Below are 21,333 nucleotides of genomic sequence, written 5' to 3'. Positions count from 1 at the left end.
GAGCTCTGTATCAGGAGGGGCTGATGTATTGAAGAATAGTGAAAAACACAGAGCTCTGTTTCAGGAGAGGCCGGTGTATTGAAGAACAGTGAAATACTCAGAGCTGTATATTAGGAGAAGCCGATGTATTGAAGAATAGTGAAATACACAGAGCTCTGTATCAGGAGAGGCGGGTGTATTGAAGAACAGTGAAATACACAGAGCTCTGTATCAGGAGAGGCCTGTGTATTGAAGAACAGTGAAATACACAGAGCTCTGTATCAGGAGGGGCCGGTGTATTGAACAGCAGTGAAATACACAGAGCTCTGTATCAGGAGATGCCTGTGTATTGAAGAACAGTGAAATACACAGAGCTCTGTATCAGGAGAGGCCTGTGTATTGAAGAACAGTGAAATACACAGAGCTCTGTATCAGGAGGGGCCGGTATATTGAAGAACAGTGAAATACACAGAGCTCTGTATCAGGAGAGGCCGGTGTATTGAAGAACAGTGAAATACACAGAGCTCTTTATCAGGAGAGGCCTGTGTATTGAAGAACAGTGAAATACACAGAGCTCTGTATCAGGAGAGGCCTGTGTATTGAAGAATAGTGAAAAACACAGAGCTCTGTATCCGGAGAGGCTGGTGTATTGAAGAACAGTGAAATACACAGAGCTGTGTATCAGGAGAGGCCGGTGTATTGAAGAACAGTGAAATACACAGAGCTGTGTATCAGGAGAGGCCGGTGTATTGAAGAACAGTGAAATACACAGAGCTCTGTATCAGGAGGGGCCGGTGTATTGAACAGCAGTGAAATACACAGAGCTGTGTATCAGGAGAGGCCGGTGTATTGAACAGCAGTGAAATACACAGAGCTGTGTATCAGGAGGGGCCGGTGTATTGAATAGCAGTGAAATACACAGAGCTCTGTATCAGGAGAGGCTTGTGTATTGAAGAACAGTGAAATACACAGAGCTGTGTATCAGGAGAGGCCGGTGTATTGAAGAACAGTGAAATACACAGAGCTGTGTATCAGGAGAGGCCGGTGTATTGAAGAACAGTGAAATACACAGAGCTCTGTATCAGGAGGGGCCGGTGTATTGAACAGCAGTGAAATACACAGAGCTGTGTATCAGGAGAGGCCGGTGTATTGAACAGCAGTGAAATACACAGAGCTGTGTATCAGGAGGGGCCGGTGTATTGTACAGCAGTGAAATACACAGAGCTCTGTATCAGGAGGGGCCTGTGTATTGTACAGCAGTGAAATACACAGAGCTCTGTATCAGGAGGGGCCTGTGTATTGTACAGCAGTGAAATACACAGAGCTCTGTATCAGGAGGGGCCTGTGTATTGTACAGCAGTGAAATACACAGAGCTCTGTATCAGGAGGGGCCTGTGTATTGAAGAACAGTGAAATACACAGAGCTCTGTATCAGGAGAGGCCAGTGTATTGAAGAACAGTGAAATACACAGAGCTGTGTATCAGTAGAGGCTGGTTTATTGAAAAACAGTGAAATACACAGAGCTCTGTATCAGGAGAGGCCGGTGTATTGAAGAACAGTGAAATACACAGAGCTGTGTATCAGGAGAGGCCGGTGTATTGAACAGCAGTGAAATACACAGAGCTGTGTATCAGGAGGGGCCGGTGTATTGTACAGCAGTGAAATACACAGAGCTGTATATTAGGAGGGGCCGATGTATTGAATAGCAGTGAAATACACAGAGCTCTGTATCAGGAGGGGCCTGTGTATTGAACAGCAGTGAAATACACAGAGCTGTGTATCAGGAGGGGCCTGTGTATTGAACAGCAGTGAAATACACAGAGCTCTGTATCAGGACGGGCCGGTGTATTGAACAGCAGTGAAATACACAGAGCTGTATATTAGGAGGGGCCGATGTATTGAAGAACAGTGAAATACACAGAGCTGTGTATCAGGAGAGGCCAGTGTATTGAATAGCAGTGAAATACACAGAGCTCTGTATCAGGAGGGGCCTGTGTATTGAACAGCAGTGAAATACACAGAGCTGTGTATCAGGATGGGCCGGTGTATTGAACAGCAGTGAAATACACAGAGCTGTATATTAGGAGAGGCCGGTGTATTGAAGAACAGTGAAATACACGGAGCTGTGTATCAGGAGTGGCCGGTGTATTGAACAGCAGTGAAATACACAGAGCCGTCTATCAGGAGGGCCGGTGCATTGAACAACAGTGAAATACACAGATCTGTGCATCAGGAGGGGCCGGTGTATTGAACAGCAATGGAATACACAGAGCTCTGTATCAGGAGAGGCCGGTGTATTGAACAGCAGTGAAATACACAGAGCTCTGTATCAGGAGGGGCCGGTGTATTGAATAGCAGTGAAATACACAGAGCTCTGTATCAGGAGGGGCCGGTGTATTGAACAGCAGTGAAATACACAGAGCTGTGTATCAGGAGAGGCCGGTGTATTGAACAGCAGTGAAGTACACAGAGCTGTGTGTCAGGAGAGGCCGGTGTATTGAACAGCTTTGAAATACACAGAGCTGTGTATTAGGAGGGGCCGATGTATTGTACAGCAGTGAAAAACACAGAGCTCTGTATCAGGACGGGCCGATGTATTGAAGAATAGTGAAAAACACAGAGCTCTGTATCAGGAGAGGGCTGTGTATTGAACAGCAGTGAAATACACAGAGTTCTGTATCAGGAGGGGCCTGTGTATTGTACAGCAGTGAAATACACAGAGCTGTATATTAGGAGAGGCCGGTGTATTGTACAGCAGTGAAATACACAGAGCTCTGTATCAGGAGGGGCTGATGTATTGAAGAATAGTGAAAAACACAGAGCTCTGTATCAGGAGAGGCCGGTGTATTGAAGAACAGTGAAATACTCAGAGCTGTATATTAGGAGAGGCCGATGTATTGAAGAATAGTGAAATACACAGAGCTCTGTATCAGGAGAGGCGGGTGTATTGAAGAACAGTGAAATACACAGAGTTCTGTATCAGAAGGGGCCTGTGTATTGAAGAACAGTGAAATACACAGAGCTCTGTATCAGGAGAGGCCTGTGTATTGAAGAACAGTGAAATACACAGAGCTCTGTATCAGGAGGGGCCGGTGTATTGAACAGCAGTGAAATACACAGAGCTCTGTATCAGGAGATGCCTGTGTATTGAAGAACAGTGAAATACACAGAGCTCTGTATCAGGAGAGGCCTGTGTATTGAAGAACAGTGAAATACACAGAGCTCTGTATCAGGAGGGGCCGGTATATTGAAGAACAGTGAAATACACAGAGCTCTGTATCAGGAGGGGCCTGTGTATTGAACAGCAGTGAAATACACAGAGCTCTGTATCAGGACGGGCCGGTGTATTGAACAGCAGTGAAATACACAGAGCTGTATATTAGGAGGGGCCGATGTATTGAAGAACAGTGAAATACACAGAGCTGTGTATCAGGAGAGGCCGGTGTATTGAAGAACAGTGAAATACACAGAGCTGTGTATCAGGAGAGGCCGGTGTATTGAACAGCAGTGAAATACACAGAGCTGTGTATCAGGAGGGGCCTGTGTATTGAACAGCAGTGAAATACACAGAGCTCTGTATCAGGACGGGCCGGTGTATTGAACAGCAGTGAAATACACAGAGCTGTATATTAGGAGGGGCCGATGTATTGAAGAACAGTGAAATACACAGAGCTGTGTATCAGGAGGGGCCAGTGTATTGAATAGCAGTGAAATACACAGAGCTCTGTATCAGGAGGGGCCTGTGTATTGAACAGCAGTGAAATACACAGAGCTGTGTATCAGGAGGGGCCGGTGTATTGAACAGCATTGAAATACACAGAGCTGTATATTAGGAGAGGCCGGTGTATTGAAGAACAGTGAAATACACAGAGCTGTGTATCAGGAGTGGCCGGTGTATTGAACAGCAGTGAAATACACAGAGCCATCTATCAGGAGGGCCGGTGCATTGAACAACAGTGAAATACACAGATCTGTGCATCAGGAGGGGCCGGTGTATTGAACAGCAATGGAATACACAGAGCTCTGTATCAGGAGAGGCCGGTGTATTGAACAGCAGTGAAATACACAGAGCTCTGTATCAGGAGGGGCCGGTGTATTGAATAGCAGTGAAATACACAGAGCTCTGTATCAGGAGGGGCCGGTGTATTGAACAGCAGTGAAATACACAGAGCTGTGTATCAGGAGGGGCCGGTGTATTGAACAGCAGTGAAGTACACAGAGCTGTGTATCAGGAGAGGCCGGTGTATTGAACAGCAGTGAAATACACAGAGCTGTGTATTAGGAGGGGCCGATGTATTGTACAGCAGTGAAAAACACAGAGCTCTGTATCAGGAGGGGCCGATGTATTGAAGAATAGTGAAAAACACAGAGCTCTGTATCAGGAGAGGGCTGTGTATTGAACAGCAGTGAAATACACAGAGTTCTGTATCAGGAGGGGCCTGTGTATTGTACAGCAGTGAAATACACAGAGCTGTATATTAGGAGAGGCCGGTGTATTGTACAGCAGTGAAATACACAGAGCTCTGTATCAGGAGGGGCTGATGTATTGAAGAATAGTGAAAAACACAGAGCTCTGTTTCAGGAGAGGCCGGTGTATTGAAGAACAGTGAAATACTCAGAGCTGTATATTAGGAGAGGCCGATGTATTGAAGAATAGTGAAATACACAGAGCTCTGTATCAGGAGAGGCGGGTGTATTGAAGAACAGTGAAATACACAGAGTTCTGTATCAGAAGGGGCCTGTGTATTGAAGAACAGTGAAATACACAGAGCTCTGTATCAGGAGAGGCCTGTGTATTGAAGAACAGTGAAATACACAGAGCTCTGTATCAGGAGGGGCCGGTGTATTGAACAGCAGTGAAATACACAGAGCTCTGTATCAGGAGATGCCTGTGTATTGAAGAACAGTGAAATACACAGAGCTCTGTATCAGGAGAGGCCTGTGTATTGAAGAACAGTGAAATACACAGAGCTCTGTATCAGGAGGGGCCGGTATATTGAAGAACAGTGAAATACACAGAGCTCTGTATCAGGAGAGGCCGGTGTATTGAAGAACAGTGAAATACACAGAGCTCTGTATCAGGAGAGGCCTGTGTATTGAAGAACAGTGAAATACACAGAGCTCTGTATCAGGAGAGGCCTGTGTATTGAAGAATAGTGAAAAACACAGAGCTCTGTATCAGGAGAGGCCGGTGTATTGAACAGCAGTGAAATACACAGATCTGTGTATCAGGAGGGGCCGGTGTATTGTACAGCAGTGAAATACACAGAGCTCTGTATCAGGAGGGGCCGGTGTATTGTACAGCAGTGAAATACACAGAGCTGTATATTAGGAGGGGCCGATGTATTGAATAGCAGTGAAATACACAGAGCTCTGTATCAGGAGAGGCCGGTGTATTGAACAGCAGTGAAATACACAGATCTGTGTATCAGGAGAGGCCTGTGTATTGAACAGCAGTGAAATGCACAGAGCTCTGTATCAGGAGGTGCCGGTGTATTGTACAGCAGTGAAATACACAGAGCTCTGTATCAGGAGGGGCCTGTGTATTGTACAGCAGTGAAATACACAGAGCTCTGTATCAGGAGGGGCCTGTGTATTGTACAGCAGTGAAATACGCAGAGCTCTGTATCAGGAGGGGCCTGTGTATTGTACAGCAGTGAAATACACAGAGCTGTGTATCAGTAGAGGCTGGTTTATTGAAAAACAGTGAAATACACAGAGCTCTGTATCAGGAGAGGCCGGTGTATTGAAGAACAGTGAAATACACAGAGCTGTGTATCAGGAGAGGCCGGTGTATTGAACAGCAGTGAAATACACAGAGCTGTGTATCAGGAGGGGCCGGTGTATTGTACAGCAGTGAAATACACAGAGCTGTATATTAGGAGGGGCCGATGTATTGAATAGCAGTGAAATACACAGAGCTCTGTATCAGGAGGGGCCTGTGTATTGAACAGCAGTGAAATACACAGAGCTCTGTATCAGGAGGGGCCTGTGTATTGAACAGCAGTGAAATACACAGAGCTCTGTATCAGGACGGGCCGGTGTATTGAACAGCAGTGAAATACACAGAGCTGTATATTAGGAGGGGCCGATGTATTGAAGAACAGTGAAATACACAGAGCTGTGTATCAGGAGGGGCCAGTGTATTGAATAGCAGTGAAATACACAGAGCTCTGTATCAGGAGGGGCCTGTGTATTGAACAGCAGTGAAATACACAGAGCTGTGTATCAGGAGGGGCCGGTGTATTGAACAGCAGTGAAATACACAGAGCTGTATATTAGGAGAGGCCGGTGTATTGAAGAACAGTGAAATACACAGAGCTGTGTATCAGGAGTGGCCGGTGTATTGAACAGCAGTGAAATACACAGAGCCATCTATCAGGAGGGCCGGTGCATTGAACAACAGTGAAATACACAGATCTGTGCATCAGGAGGGGCCGGTGTATTGAACAGCAATGGAATACACAGAGCTCTGTATCAGGAGAGGCCGGTGTATTGAACAGCAGTGAAATACACAGAGCTCTGTATCAGGAGGGGCCGGTGTATTGAATAGCAGTGAAATACACAGAGCTCTGTATCAGGAGGGGCCGGTGTATTGAACAGCAGTGAAATACACAGAGCTGTGTATCAGGAGGGGCCGGTGTATTGAACAGCAGTGAAGTACACAGAGCTGTGTATCAGGAGAGGCCGGTGTATTGAACAGCAGTGAAATACACAGAGCTGTGTATTAGGAGGGGCCGATGTATTGTACAGCAGTGAAAAACACAGAGCTCTGTATCAGGAGGGGCCGATGTATTGAAGAATAGTGAAAAACACAGAGCTCTGTATCAGGAGAGGGCTGTGTATTGAACAGCAGTGAAATACACAGAGTTCTGTATCAGGAGGGGCCTGTGTATTGTACAGCAGTGAAATACACAGAGCTGTATATTAGGAGAGGCCGGTGTATTGTACAGCAGTGAAATACACAGAGCTCTGTATCAGGAGGGGCTGATGTATTGAAGAATAGTGAAAAACACAGAGCTCTGTTTCAGGAGAGGCCGGTGTATTGAAGAACAGTGAAATACTCAGAGCTGTATATTAGGAGAGGCCGATGTATTGAAGAATAGTGAAATACACAGAGCTCTGTATCAGGAGAGGCGGGTGTATTGAAGAACAGTGAAATACACAGAGTTCTGTATCAGAAGGGGCCTGTGTATTGAAGAACAGTGAAATACACAGAGCTCTGTATCAGGAGAGGCCTGTGTATTGAAGAACAGTGAAATACACAGAGCTCTGTATCAGGAGGGGCCGGTGTATTGAACAGCAGTGAAATACACAGAGCTCTGTATCAGGAGATGCCTGTGTATTGAAGAACAGTGAAATACACAGAGCTCTGTATCAGGAGAGGCCTGTGTATTGAAGAACAGTGAAATACACAGAGCTCTGTATCAGGAGGGGCCGGTATATTGAAGAACAGTGAAATACACAGAGCTCTGTATCAGGAGAGGCCGGTGTATTGAAGAACAGTGAAATACACAGAGCTCTGTATCAGGAGAGGCCTGTGTATTGAAGAACAGTGAAATACACAGAGCTCTGTATCAGGAGAGGCCTGTGTATTGAAGAATAGTGAAAAACACAGAGCTCTGTATCAGGAGAGGCCGGTGTATTGAAGAACAGTGAAATACACAGAGCTCTGTATCAGGAGAGGCCTGTGTATTGAACAGCAGTGAAATACACAGATCTGTGTATCAGGAGGGGCCGGTGTATTGTACAGCAGTGAAATACACAGAGCTCTGTATCAGGAGAGGCCTGTGTATTGAACAGCAGTGAAATACACAGAGCCGTGTATCAGGAGGGGCCGGTGTATTGTGCAGCAGTGAAATACACAGGATGGTGCATCTGGAGAGGCCAGTCTATTAAACAGCAATTGACCTGATTTGCTCTCCCCCTGAGATGGACCAATATCATGAAAGGTTAATATCTGATTCAGCAAGTCGGTTGCCTCCCACCGGCAAGTTGGCCAAGGAGATTATTCCCATCAGTAAACGCTTTGTTACTCATACCTCAAATACTAGAACAATAAGTCACACAGTTTTGCTCATCTTAGTGATAAACAGCATCCTTTAATACTCATTAAACCACACCACAGATAACAGCTGCCATCTGTGCTTCTTCATTCTTGTTATATTAGTTATAAAGTCACAGAAACAGGTTCCAAATGACCAACACCCATGCCAGCCAAATCTTTTCTAATCCCATTTACCAGCACTTGGTCTGCAGCCTCCTGTGAATCAACAATTCAATTGCTCATATTATGTTGTAACATATAAAATAAATCACCATTTACAATGCCTACTGGTGAGCTTACTGCGCAGGCAACCTGTGATGAGATTCAGTAGATGTAAAGTGGATTCTGGTTAATCGGGACCAGTACATTTTGGCCCAATTAAGTGACTGCCCCAATCAGTTGAAGTTTCATGGAAAGTTAAAAATATACATAAAGATAAGCTACCATTTAACTGAGTAACAATATTTATGTATTTAAATGAAATTCAGAACAAATTAGTACAGTACCAATACTTCTATGGTAATATAAAACTGTGTATTAATTCCCAATTGTTATCGCCAGAGAAATTCATCTGCTGTATTCTTTTGATTGACTGTAAATGAACAAAATCAGTGCAATGATTTTTAAATCTTCATTTCATACAATGCTTTTGAAATCTTAATTTTCATTGTAACATTCAAGATGTTCATCAATACCTTCACATTTGTTGTATTTTCTAATTTGTTGAAGTAGTGAAATAATTATATTTTCACTCCTAGCCATTTCAGGCTTGAAACTACAGTGAGCAAAACAATTCTGAATTGTCTTACTGCTTATTGCTCGCCCACTCTCAGTGACAGAAATCACTGCCTTTTTTTTAAAAAACATGCATCTGACACTTTTAAAAAATTGTTTACTCTAAGCATGGGATAGTATCTAATGACCACACAAGTGCTCATGACAGACACTGATTAGAAACTGTTCGGCAGGTCTCCTGTCCCAGCCAAGCAGCACAGTGTCCCACATAAACAAAGGGAATCCCAACTATTTTCTCAGTTCAGTTTTTGTTCCTTAAGAGTTGTCCAAATAAACAACTGCCCCGATTAACTGATGACCCATCTGGAATCCACGTTATTTTTAAATTATAAATCCTTTCTGCAATAATGCAGGAATATGTTTATATGATTGTGTATGGCTCTGGTCTTTGTGCTCAAAGAAAGATATACTTGACTCAGAGACAATGTAACATAGTTTCATTAGATTGGTTCCTGGAGAGGACGTAGTCTCCTGGTGATACAGATTAAACGTTTGGAAAAATGAAGGATCGCAGATATTCATGATTCTTGGAGGGAATGCCGGGAATTATAAAAGAGGTTATATCCACAAATTAATAATCTCACAAATTAATAATCTAGGACCACGGAAGTACTTCAAAGTAAGAGTCAGCCCTTCATAAAAAATAGAACATAACAACACAGTCCAGGCCCTTAAGCTCATGACTTTTTAACATATTCTACGATCAATCTAACCCTATCCTCCTACATAGTCCTCCATTTTTCTTCCATCTATGTGCCCATCTAAGAGTTTCTTAAATGCCCTTAATGTAACATCTCCACCATCACTCCTGGCAGGGCATTCTACTTACCTCTGACACCACCCTTTCTATATTTTCCTCCAATCACCTTAAATTATGCCCCCTCCCAATACTAGCCACTTCTACCCTAGGACAAATTCTCTGTCTGTTCACTCTATCTATACCTCTTATCATCTTGTACACCTTTATCAAATCATCTCTTATCCTCCTTCACTCCAATAAGAAAAGCCCGAGTTCACTAAGACTATTCAAGATTGATAAGAGAAGAAATTCCTTTTGTGCAAAGCTTGTGAATCTCAGAAATTCTCAGTCAATGTGGATATCTAAAGTGGTGGCCATTAAATCTTTGGATATTGGGAGAACAGAGGGCTCAGGTCGAAAGGCACAAGTAGAGGATCAGCCATAAACTTATTAAGAAGCTCATTTTGCTTCACGTCTCCTCATTCTCTGGTGCTTGACAGAATTATTCACCAGGATGGCTACTCCCGGGAGGAGTGTCTGGAGTTCATCACCATCATCTACAGCAACACTCTACAGTCTATGATGGCCATTGTGAAGGCAATGAACACACTGAACATCGGCTACGGAGACAGTGGCAGGCAGGTGAGTGCACTGAGAGGAAACCATAATCTCCACATAAAGAACATTGAACAGACAAACCTGCAGCACAGTAGGCACACCTCAGCTCACCACGTTGTGCTGACTTTTAAACTACTCTGATTAATCTAAACATTCCCTCCTCCATAGACCTCCACTTGTGGCAACCATTTCAGCCCTGGGAAAAAGCCTCTGCCTATCCACACGATCGATACCTCACTTCATCTTGTACACCTCTATCAGGTCACCTCTCATCCTCTGTCACTCCAAGGAGAAAAGGCCAAGTTCACTCACCCTATTCCCATAAGGCATGCTCCCCAATCCAGGCAACATCCTTGTAAATCTCCTCTGCATCCTTTCTATGGCTTCCACATCCTTCCTGTAGTGAGGTGACCAGAACTGATAACAGAACTCCAAGCGGGGTCAGACCAGGGTCCTATATAGCTGCAACATTCCTTCTCGGCTCCTAAATTCAATTCCACAATTGATGAAGGTCAATATACCATAAGCCTTCTTAACCACAGAGTCAACCTGCACAGCTGCTTTGAGCGTCCTATGGACTCGGACCCCAAGATCCCTCTGATCCTCCTACACAGCCAAGAGTCTTACTTTGCCTATATTTGACCTACCAAATCAAACCACTTCACACTTATCTGGGTTGATCTCCATCTGCCACTTCTCAGCCCAGTTTTGCATCCTATCAATATCCAGCTGTAACCTCTGACAGCCCTCCAAACTAACCACAACACCTCCAACCTTAGTGTCATCAGCAAATTTACCAATCTATCCCTCCATTTCCTCATGTAGATCATTTATAACAATCACGAAGAGTAAGGGTCCGAGAACAGATCCCTGAGGCACCCCACTGGTGACTGACCTCCATGCAGAATATGACCCATCTACAACCACTCTTTGCCTTCTGTGGGCAAGCCAGTTCTGGATCCATAAAGCAATGTCCCCTTGGATCCCATGCCTCCGTACTTTCTCAATAAGCCTTGCATGGGGTACCTTATCAAATGCCTTGCTGAAATCCATATACACTACACCTACTGCTCTACCTTCATCAATGTGTTTAGTCACATCCTCAAAAAATTCAGTCACGCTCGTAAGGCACCACCTGCCTTTGACAAAGCCATGCTGACTATTCCTAATCATATTACGCCTCTCCAAATGTTCATAAATCCTGCCTCTCAGGATTTTCTCCATCAACTTACCAACCACTGAAATAAGACACACTGGTCTATGTTTTCCTGGTCTATCTCTACTCCCTTTCATGAGTAAAAGAACAGCATTTGCAACCCTCCAATCCTTTGAAACCTCTCCCACCCCATTGATGATGCAAAGATCATTGCCAGAGGCTGAGCAATCTCCTCCCTCGCTTCCCATAGTAACCTGGGGTACATCTCATCCGGGCCCGGCGACTTATCCAACTTGATGATTTCCAAAAGCTCCAGCACATCCTTTTTCTTAATATCTACATGCTCAAGCATTTTGGTCCACTGAAAGTCATCACTACAATCACCAAGATCCTTTTCCATAGTGAATACTGAAGTAAAGTATTCATTAAGTACCTCTGCTATTTCCTCCAGTTCCACACACAATTTCCCACTGTCACACTTGATAAGTCCTACTCTTTCACGTCTTATCCTCTTGCTCTTCACATACTTGTAGAATGCCTTGGGGTTTTCCTTAATTTTGCCTGCCAAGGCCTTCTCACGGCCCCTTCTGGCTTTCCTAATTTCCTTCTTAAGCTCCTTCCTGTTAGCCTTATAATCTTCAAGATCTCTAACATTACCTAGCTCTCTGAACCTTTTGTAAGCTTTTCTTTTCTTTTTGACTAGTTTAGTGAACCACTTATGAGCAACTAAGATCATTACACAGAGCGGTGAGGTGGCTGGTAACAATGTAGAACATAGAACATAGAATAGTACAGCACAGTCCAGGCCCTTTGGCCCACAATGTTGTGCTGACCCTCAAACCCTGCGTCCCATATAACCACCCACCTTAAATTCCTCTATATACCTGTCTAGTAGTCTCTTAAACTTCTAGTGTATCTGCCTTCGCCACTGACTCAGGCACTGCATTCCAAGCACCAACCACCCTCTGGGTGAAAAACCTTCCTCTAATATCCCCCTTGAACTTTCCACCCCTTACCTTAAAGCCATGTCCTCTCGTATTGAGCAGTTGTGCCCTGGGGAAGAGGTGCTGGCTGTCCACTCTGCTCTGCATGTGACCAAAAGGTTGTGGACTCAGCTCAGCACATCACGGAAACCAGCCTCCCCCATGGGCTCTGTCTGCAATTCTCACTGCCTCAGCCAACATAATCAAATATTCACCCTCTTCTCCCCTCTTCCAACGGGCATAGGATGCAAAAACCTATTCACCCTCTTCTCCCCTCTTCCAACGGGCATAGGATGCAAAAACCTATTCACCCTCTTCTCCCCTCTTCCAACGGGCATAGGACACAAAAACCAGCCTCCCCCATGGGCTCTGTCTGCAATTCTCACTGCCTCAGCCAACATAATGATAATAATTATGTTAATAATAAGTACTCATGTTTGAGTACTGTTGGGGGGGACAGCCTTCCTGGTGGAAGTGACAGTGTCCGGGTCTCTGGCACAGAGGACTGCCCTGTAGCTCAGAAGGGGAGGGATAGAAGAAAGAGGACCATAGTAATAGGGGACTCGATAGTCAGGGGTTCAGACGGGTGGTTCTGTGGAGGTGATCGGGAGTCCCGGATGGTAGTTTGCCTCCCTGGTGCCAGGGTTCGGGACGTTTCTGATCGCGTCCAAGATATCCTGAAGTGGGAGGGTGATGAGCCAGAGGTCGTGGTACATGTAGGTACCAATGACATAGGTAGGAAAGGGGAAGAGGTCCTGAAACGAGAGCATAGGGAGTTAGGAAGGCAGTTAAGAAGAAGGACCGCAAAGGTAGTAATCTCGGGATTACTGCCTGTGCCACGCGACAGTGAGAGTAGGAATGGAATTAGGTGGAGGATGAATGCGTGGCTGTGGGATTGGTGCAGGGGGCAGGGATTCAAGTTTCTGGATCATTGGGACCTCTTCTGGGGCAGGCGTGACCTGTTCAAGAAGGACGGGTTACACTTGAATCCTGGGGGGGACCAATATCCTAGCGGGGAGGTTTGCTAGGGCTACAGGGCAGATTTTAAACTAGTAAGATAGGGGGGGCTGGAATCAATTTGAGGAAACTATGGGAGAGGAGGTTAGTTCACCAGTAGAGCAAGTAAATAGACAGTGTGTGAGGGAGGAAAGGCAGGTGATGGAGAAGGGATGCGCTCCAGCCGAAGATGTAGGGGAGAAGAAAGAAAAGGATAATAAATTTGAATGCATTCTTAGGGATGAAAAGAGAGGAGGAGGTGGAGAGTGTCTTAAATGTATCTATTTTAATGCTAGGAGCATTGTAAGAAAGGTGGATGAGCTTAAAGCGTGGATTGATACCTGGAATTATGATGTTGTAGCTATTAGTGAAACATGGTTGCAGGAAGGGTGTGATTGGCAACTAAATATTCCTGGATTTAGTTGCTTCAGGTGTGATAGAGTAGGAGGGGCCAGAGGAGGAGGTGTTGCATTGCTTGTCCGAGAAAATCTTATGGCGGTGCTTTGGAAGGATAGATTAGAGAGCTCCTCTAGGGAGGCTATTTGGGTGGAATTGAGGAATGGGAAGGGTGTAGTAACACTGATAGGAGTGTATTATAGGCCACCTAATGGGGAGCGTGAGTTGGAAGAGCAAATGTGTAAGGAGATAGCAGATATTTGTAGTAAACACAAGGTGGTGATTGTGGGAGATTTTAATTTTCCACACGTAGACTGGGAAACTCATTCTGTAAAAGGGCTGGATGGTTTAGAGTTTGTGAAATGTGTGCAGGATAGTTTTTTGCAACAATACATAGAAGTACCGACTAGAGATGGGGCAGTGTTGGATCTCCTGTTAGGGAATGCGATAGGTCAGCTGACAGATGTATGTGTTGGGGAGCATTTCGGGTCCAGTGATCACAATAGCATTAGCTTCAATATAATTATGGAGAAGGACAGGACAGGACCTAGAGTTGAGATTTTTGATTGGAGAAAGGCTAACTTTGAGGCGATGCGAAGGGATTTAGAGAGAGTGGATTGGGTCAAGTTGTTTTATGGGAAGGATGTAATAGAGAAATGGAGATCATTTAAGGGTGAAATTATGAGGGTACAGAATCTTTATGTTCCTGTTAGGTTGAAAGGAAAGGTTAAAGGTTTGAAAGCACCATGGTTTTCAAGGGATATTAGAAATTTGGTTCGGAAAAAGAGGGATATCTACAATAGATATAGGCAGCATGGAGTAAAGGAATTGCTCGAGGAATATAAAGAATGTGAAAGGAATCTTAAGAAAGAGATTAGAAAAGCTAAAAGAAGATACAAGGTTGGTTTGGCAAATAAGGTGAAAGTAAATCCGAAAGGTTTCTACAGTTATATTAAAAGCAAGAGGATAGTGAGGGATAAAATTGGCCCCTTAGAGAATCAGAGTGGTCAGCTATGTGTGGAGCAGAGGGAGATGGGAGAGATTTTAAACGATTTCTTCTCTTCGGTATTCACTAAGGAGAAGGATATTGAATTGAGTAAGGTGTGGGAAACAAGTAAGGAAGTTATGGAACCTATGACAATTAAAGAGGTGGAAGTACTGGCGCTTTTAAGAAATTTAAAAGTGGATAAATCTCCGGGTCCTGACAGGATTTTCCCCAGGACCTTGAGGGAAGTTTGTGTAGAAATAGCAGGAGCTCTGATGGAGATCTTTAAGATGTCATTAGAAACGGGGATTGTGCCGGAGGATTGGCATATTACTCATGTGGTTCCATTGTTTAAAAAGGGTTCCAGAAGTAAGCCTAGCAATTATAGACCTGTCAGTTTGACATCAGTGGTGGGTAAATTATTGGAAAGTATTCTTAGAGATAGTATTAATAATTATCTGGATAGATAGGATATGATTAGGAGTAGCCAGCATGGATTTGTGCGTGGAAGGTCATGTTTGACAAACCTTATTGAATTTTCTGAGGAAGTTACGAGGAATGCTGACGAGGGTAAGGTAGTGGATGTAGTCTATATGGACTTCAGCAAAGCCTTTGACAAAGTTCCACATGGAAGGTTAGTTAAGAAGGTTCAGTCGTTAGGTATTAATGCTGGAGTAATAAAATGGATTCAACAGTGGCTAGATGGGAGATGCCAGTGAGTAGAGGTGGATAATTGTTTATCGGGATGGAGGCCGGTGACTAGTGGGGTGCCTCAGGGATCTGCTTTGGGCCCAATGTTGTTTGTAATATACATAAATGATCTGGATGATGGGGTGGTAAATTGGATTAGTAAGTATGCCGATGATACTAAGGTAGGAGGTGGTGTGGATAATGAGGTGGATTTTCAAAGCTTGCAGGGAGATTTATGCCGGTTAGAAGAATGGGCTGAACATTGGCAGATGGAGTTTAATACTGAGAAGTGTGAGGTTCTACATTTTGGCAGGAATAATCCAAATAGAACATACAGGGTAAATGGTAGGGCATTGAGGAATGCGGTGGAACAGAGAGATCTAGGAATAACAGTGCATAGTTCCCTGAAGGTGGAGTCTCATGTAGATAGGGTGGTGAAGAAGGCTTTTGGAATGCTGGCCTTTATAAATCAAAGCATTGAGTACAGAAGTTGGGATGTAATGTTAAAATTGTACAAGGCATTGGTAAGGCCAAATTTGGAATATTGTGTGCAGTTCTGGTCACTGAATTATAGGAAAGATATCAATAAATTAGAGAGAGTGCAGAGACGATTTACTAGGATGTTACCTGGGCTTCAGCACTTAAGTTACAGAGAAAGGTTGAACAAGTTAGGTCTCTATTCATTGGAGTGTAGAAGGTTGAGGGGGGGATTTGATCAAGGTATTTAAAATTTTGAGAGGGATAGATCGAGTTGACGTGAATAGGCTGTTTCCATTGAGAGTAGGGGAGATTCAAACGAGAGGACATGATTTGAGAGTCAGGGGTCAGAAGTTTAAGGGAAACACGAGGGGGTATTTCTTTACTCAGAGAGTGATACTCAGAGAATGTGCTTCCTGTAGAAGTAGTAGAGGCCATTTAGAAGTAGTTGTGTCATTTAAGGTAAAATTGGATAGGTATATGGACAGGAAAGGAGTGGAGGGTTATGGGCTGAGTGCGCGTAGGTGGGACTAGGTGAGATTAAGAGTTCGGCATGGACTAGGAGGGCCGAGATGGCCTGTTTCCGTGCTGTGATTGTTATATGGTTATAATCAAATATTTGCCCTCTTCTCCCCTCTTCCAATGGGCATAGGACACAAAAACCAGCCTCCCCCATGGGCTCTGTCTGCATTTCTCACTGCCTCAGCCAACATAATCAAATATTCACCCTCCTCTCCCCTCTTCCAACGGGCATAGGACACAAAAACCTATTCACCCTCTTCTCCCCTCTTCCAACGGGCATAGGACACAAAAACCTAAGAGCTCAAAGCACCTGACTCAAGACAGCTTCCATCCAACTAGAATCAGGCTCCTGAATGGACCTCATACATGATAAGATGACTTCCTGACCTTACAATCTACCTTACTACGATGTTGGACTTTCTCTGTAACCATTACGGTACTCTATATTCTGCCTTGGTATCTTCTACCTCGATGCACTGTCTAATGATTTGACCTGTATAAAAAGCATGCAAAATAATTTTTTCTCTCCATCTTGGTGCTTGAGACAGTAATAAACGAATACCAACACCAGTTAAAAAGCTAAGATAGAGAATTCACTGCAGGGGAGAGCACAGCGGTGAGTAGAGTTAAACGTTTATCCAATGCCCATCCGCAGCTCTCCCTCCCCCTTTCTGCTGCCTGTGGACATGAACTCTCTCCTGCAGGTTAGTGTTCATCCCTTTCTTCCTGCAGGACGACTCACGCAAACTGATGCACCTGGCCGACACGATCGAGGAGGGGACTATGCCAAAGGAGCTGTATGAGATTATCAGCCGCCTCTGGAAGGACTCTGGAATCCAGGCCTGCTTTGAACGAGCCTCAGAATACCAGCTTAATGACTCTGCTGGCTAGTAGGTGGCCTTGCTCTTTGTCTTATCTTTTGGACGTGAAACGAAGCGACATGGTCTCTCATTGAAGTAGAAGTGGGTCTGGATACCATTCTGTATCATTAAATGAAGATTTATGGGTTCTTGATTAGGAGGGGCATCAAAGACTACAAGGAAAAGGCAGGAGAATGGGGTTGAGAGGGAAAATGGTGGAACGGTCTCAATGTGTTGAATGGCCTAATTCTACTCCTATGTCTTTTATGAGGGCAGGCATCTATTTAACAAACTTCAATTAAACTTGACGTCACTTGGAAACTCATGTAGCACAAAGTACAAGTGAATTAGTTATTAATTCCTGTGGGAAAAATAGGAAATCCACGGAAATCCAGTTCAACTCCCAATACTTTGAGTTACGCAAGTTCCTGCAGTCCCTCTGGCCTTTAGATGGCCAATGGGTCGTGTACTTCCAGCATGATAAATTCTTACCTTGTCCTGTATAACCCAATAGCACCACCTAGTGGCCACAACCAGAACCACAGCAGGAAAGAATCCTGTTCATCGCACTCTATGAACAGACCTTTCAGTCCACAGGATTTTGCAGAATGGGTTATGACGATTCACTTCTTAAATGCAATTACTTTCTTAGTAAGGAGATCTGCAGTGGAGAGCAAGAGCCCACAAAGCATTGTAAATTGACCCTGATTTGAATTGAATTGACATTATTACTTACATCCATCATATATACAAGAGGAGTAAAAATCTTTAGATTACGTCTCCATCTAAATGTGCAATGTGCATTTATAGTAATTTATAATAAATAGTATGTACAACAGAACAGTAACAAGATAGTTAAATATGAACAGTCAATATAACAGAAATACAATTGTGTCAGCATGAATTAATCAGTCTGATGGCCTGGTGCGGAGCCTGTTGGTCCTGGCTTTTATGCAGTGGTACCATTTCCCAGATGGTAGCAGCTGGGACAGTTTGTGGGTTGGGGTGACTCTGGTCCCCAATGACCCTTTAGGCCCTTTTAATACACCTGTCTTTGTAAATGTCCTGAATAGTAGGAAGTTCACATCTACAGATGTGCTGGACTGTCCACACCACTCTCTGCAGAGTCCTGTGATTGAGGGAAGTACAGTTCCCATACCAGGTAGTGATGCAGCCAATCAGGATGCTCTCAATTGTGCCCCTGTGGAAAGTTCTTAGGATTTGGGAGCCCACACCAAACTTCCTCAACTGTCTGAGGTGAAAGAGTTGTGCCTTTTTCACCACACAGCTGGTGTGCATGGACCACATGAGATCCTCTATGATGGTTATGCCTCTCAACCCCAGATCCATTGATGTTAATAGGAGTCAGCCTGTCTCCATTCCTCCTGTAATCCACAACCAGCTCCTTTGTTTTTGCAACATTGAGGGAGAGGTTGTTTTCTTGACACCACTGTGTCAGAGTGATGACTTCTTCTCTATAGGCTGCCTCATTATTATTTGAGATTCGGCCAATCAATCTAGTGCCATCAGCAAATTTAATTAGCAGATTGGAGCTGTGGATGACATCACAGTCATGGGTATACAGCGAGTAAAGGGTGAGGGCTTAGTACACAGTCCTGAAGGGCACCTGTGTTGAGGGTCTGAGGGGCAGAGGTAAGGGAGCCCACTCTGGCAATCTGACAGAAAGTCCAGGATCCAGCTGCACAAGGCAGGGTGAAGGCTGTGGTCTCTGAGCTTCTTATCGAGCCTGGAAGGAATTCTGGTGTTGAATGCTGAACTGTAGTCCAAGATCAGCATTCTCACATAAGCACCCTTCTTTTCCAGATGTATAAGGACTGTGTGTAGAGCTGTAGTGAAGCTAATCAAAAACACAGATACTGGAAAGCTGAAACAGAAACAGAAAATTCTAGAACACACAGCAGATCAGGCAACACCTGTATAAATAGAAATAGAGTCAACATATAAAGTCTTCTGAACAGATTTTCAGCATCTGCAGTTTTTGAGATTGACTTGAAACCAAGACAGTTTTGATAGGCAGCAAACAGAGCAAATTAATTAGTAACATACACAAAATGCTGGAGGAACTCAGCAGGCCAGGCAACATCTATGGAAAAGAATACAGTCAAAGTTTCAGTCCAAGTCATCAACTGTACCCTTTCCCATAGATGCTGCCTTAACTGTTGAGTTCCTCCAGCGTTTTGTGTGTGTTGCTTAGATTTCCAGCGTCTGCAGATTTTCTCTTGTTTGAAATTAAACAGTACGTGGCCAGATTTGCTAGACTCCACAGAGGGGTAAGTGAGTCTGTTTTAATGATGTTAGTCAAACCACCAGAAAATCTCTTGATCTTTTTTTTCCAAATGTTCTTCAACTAAACAAGCACCCACCTTTTAGTTAAAGATGCCATTAAGCATGACACATGAGACAATAAGGCATACGAGTTGTTGAGCCTGCTCCACCAATCCATCGTCATCCCTCTCAACCCCATTCCCTTGCCTTCTCCCTGGAACCTTTGACCCCTTATTAATCAACCTCCACTTTAAATTTACTAAATGACTTGGCCTCCACAACCATTTGAAGCAACACCACAGATTCTGGCTAAAAAAATTCTTCCTCCTCTCTATTCTAAACGGTCATCCTTCCATTCTGAGAATGTACATTCTCATCCTAGACTCTCCATGTCCATGTCTACTTTCATCTAGGCCTTTCAATATTCAATAGGTTTCACTGAATGGGACACAAAACTGCTCTCACAATACTCAAATTTGGTCTGAACAATGCCTTATGACACCTCAGCACCACATCCTGGCTTTTGTATTCTAGTCTTTTGAAATAAATGCTAACATTGCATTCCCCTTCCTCACTACCGACTCAACCTGAATGAGGACTCCCAAGTCCCTTTTTACTTCCACTTTCTGAGTTTACTCCTCATTTAGAAAATAGACCGCACCAAACTGCATGACCATACAATTCCCTACACTTTATTTCATCTGCCACTTATTTTCTAATTTTCCTAATCTCTTCAAATCCTTCTGAAAACTCATTGCTTCCTGCCCTTCCAGATATCTTTGCATCATTTGCAAACTTGGCCACAAAGCCATCAATATCATCATCCAAGTTATTGACATATCATGTGAAGTGCAGCAGACATAACACCAAAGCCTGCGGAACACCGGCAGCCAACCAGAAAAGGCTCCCTTTATTCCCACACTTCGCTCCCTGCCTGTAGCCAATCTTCTATCCACGCTAGTCTCTTTCCTGTAAAACCATGGGTTCTTATCTTGTTTAGCAGCCTGATGTGATACCATGATGTGAGGATTTTGCAGAGATTATATCAAAGGTTCAAAGGCTCATTTATTATCAAAGTATGTATGCAATATACAATTCAGTTTCTTCAGTCCTACAGTCACAACCAACCCTTTGCTGCAGGATTTTGAGCCTAGATAACAATAGAAGCAAAGGATTTGACCTCTTGATCTTTATAAAGAAGTAGAATAAATAGGATTCCTGATCCCTTACTCTTCCAAATACTGGAGGTGCTAGAAAAACACAGATGGACAGGCAGCATCTGGGGAGAAAGTTAATATTGAAGTTTGACAGTCTTATTGGGGAAAGTTGGATATAAAATTTGCAGAGAAGGGGAAAAGCTCTGAGAGAGTAAAAAGTCAGGTTAGTAATAGTGGAGAAAGAGACTTCGGTCTGACAACATTTGGGGTCAATTGGGCTAATAAAGGAAAAGGGGGCTGGAGAGGAGAGATTGACAGGTATAGAGAATGAGAACTGGTTGAATTTAGTAGATCTGGAAGGCAGAAATGAGGGGCAGTGTGTTGGACTATGTTCACACAGTGGAGGAACCAGAGGACATCAGAATAAGCTGAAGAATCTGAGAAATGAACCAGTGTCTTACATACTGAACAGATGTGTCCACTTAGTCTATGATTACATTCCCCCAGTGTAGTGTAGACAGCACAGAGAGAAGTGTAGGAAACTGAACATAGAACATAGAGCACTCCAGCACAGTTCAGACACTTTGACTCACACTAACCTACTCCACAATCAATCAGTCTAACCCTTCCCTCCTACACAGCCTAT

At 44.0% G+C, this 21,333-nt stretch overlaps 1 protein-coding gene across 1 annotated transcript in view; it reads left to right on the top strand.

The window, feature by feature from the left end:
- Positions 1-21,333, top strand: part of LOC132378091 (guanine nucleotide-binding protein G(t) subunit alpha-1) — a 139,342-nt gene that overhangs the window by 96,919 nt on the left and 21,090 nt on the right. The window contains exons 3-4 of the mRNA XM_059944838.1: positions 10,062-10,203; positions 17,117-17,274. Coding sequence (XP_059800821.1) covers positions 10,062-10,203; positions 17,117-17,274 — 300 coding nt within the window. The remainder of the gene's footprint in view (positions 1-10,061; positions 10,204-17,116; positions 17,275-21,333) is intronic.

The sequence above is a fragment of the Hypanus sabinus genome, chromosome 19, assembly GCF_030144855.1.
Source record: "Hypanus sabinus isolate sHypSab1 chromosome 19, sHypSab1.hap1, whole genome shotgun sequence".
Lineage (NCBI taxonomy): Eukaryota > Metazoa > Chordata > Chondrichthyes > Myliobatiformes > Dasyatidae > Hypanus > Hypanus sabinus.
The sequence above is the reverse complement of the archived record's forward strand: the minus strand, read 5'-3'. Positions and strand labels throughout refer to the sequence as shown.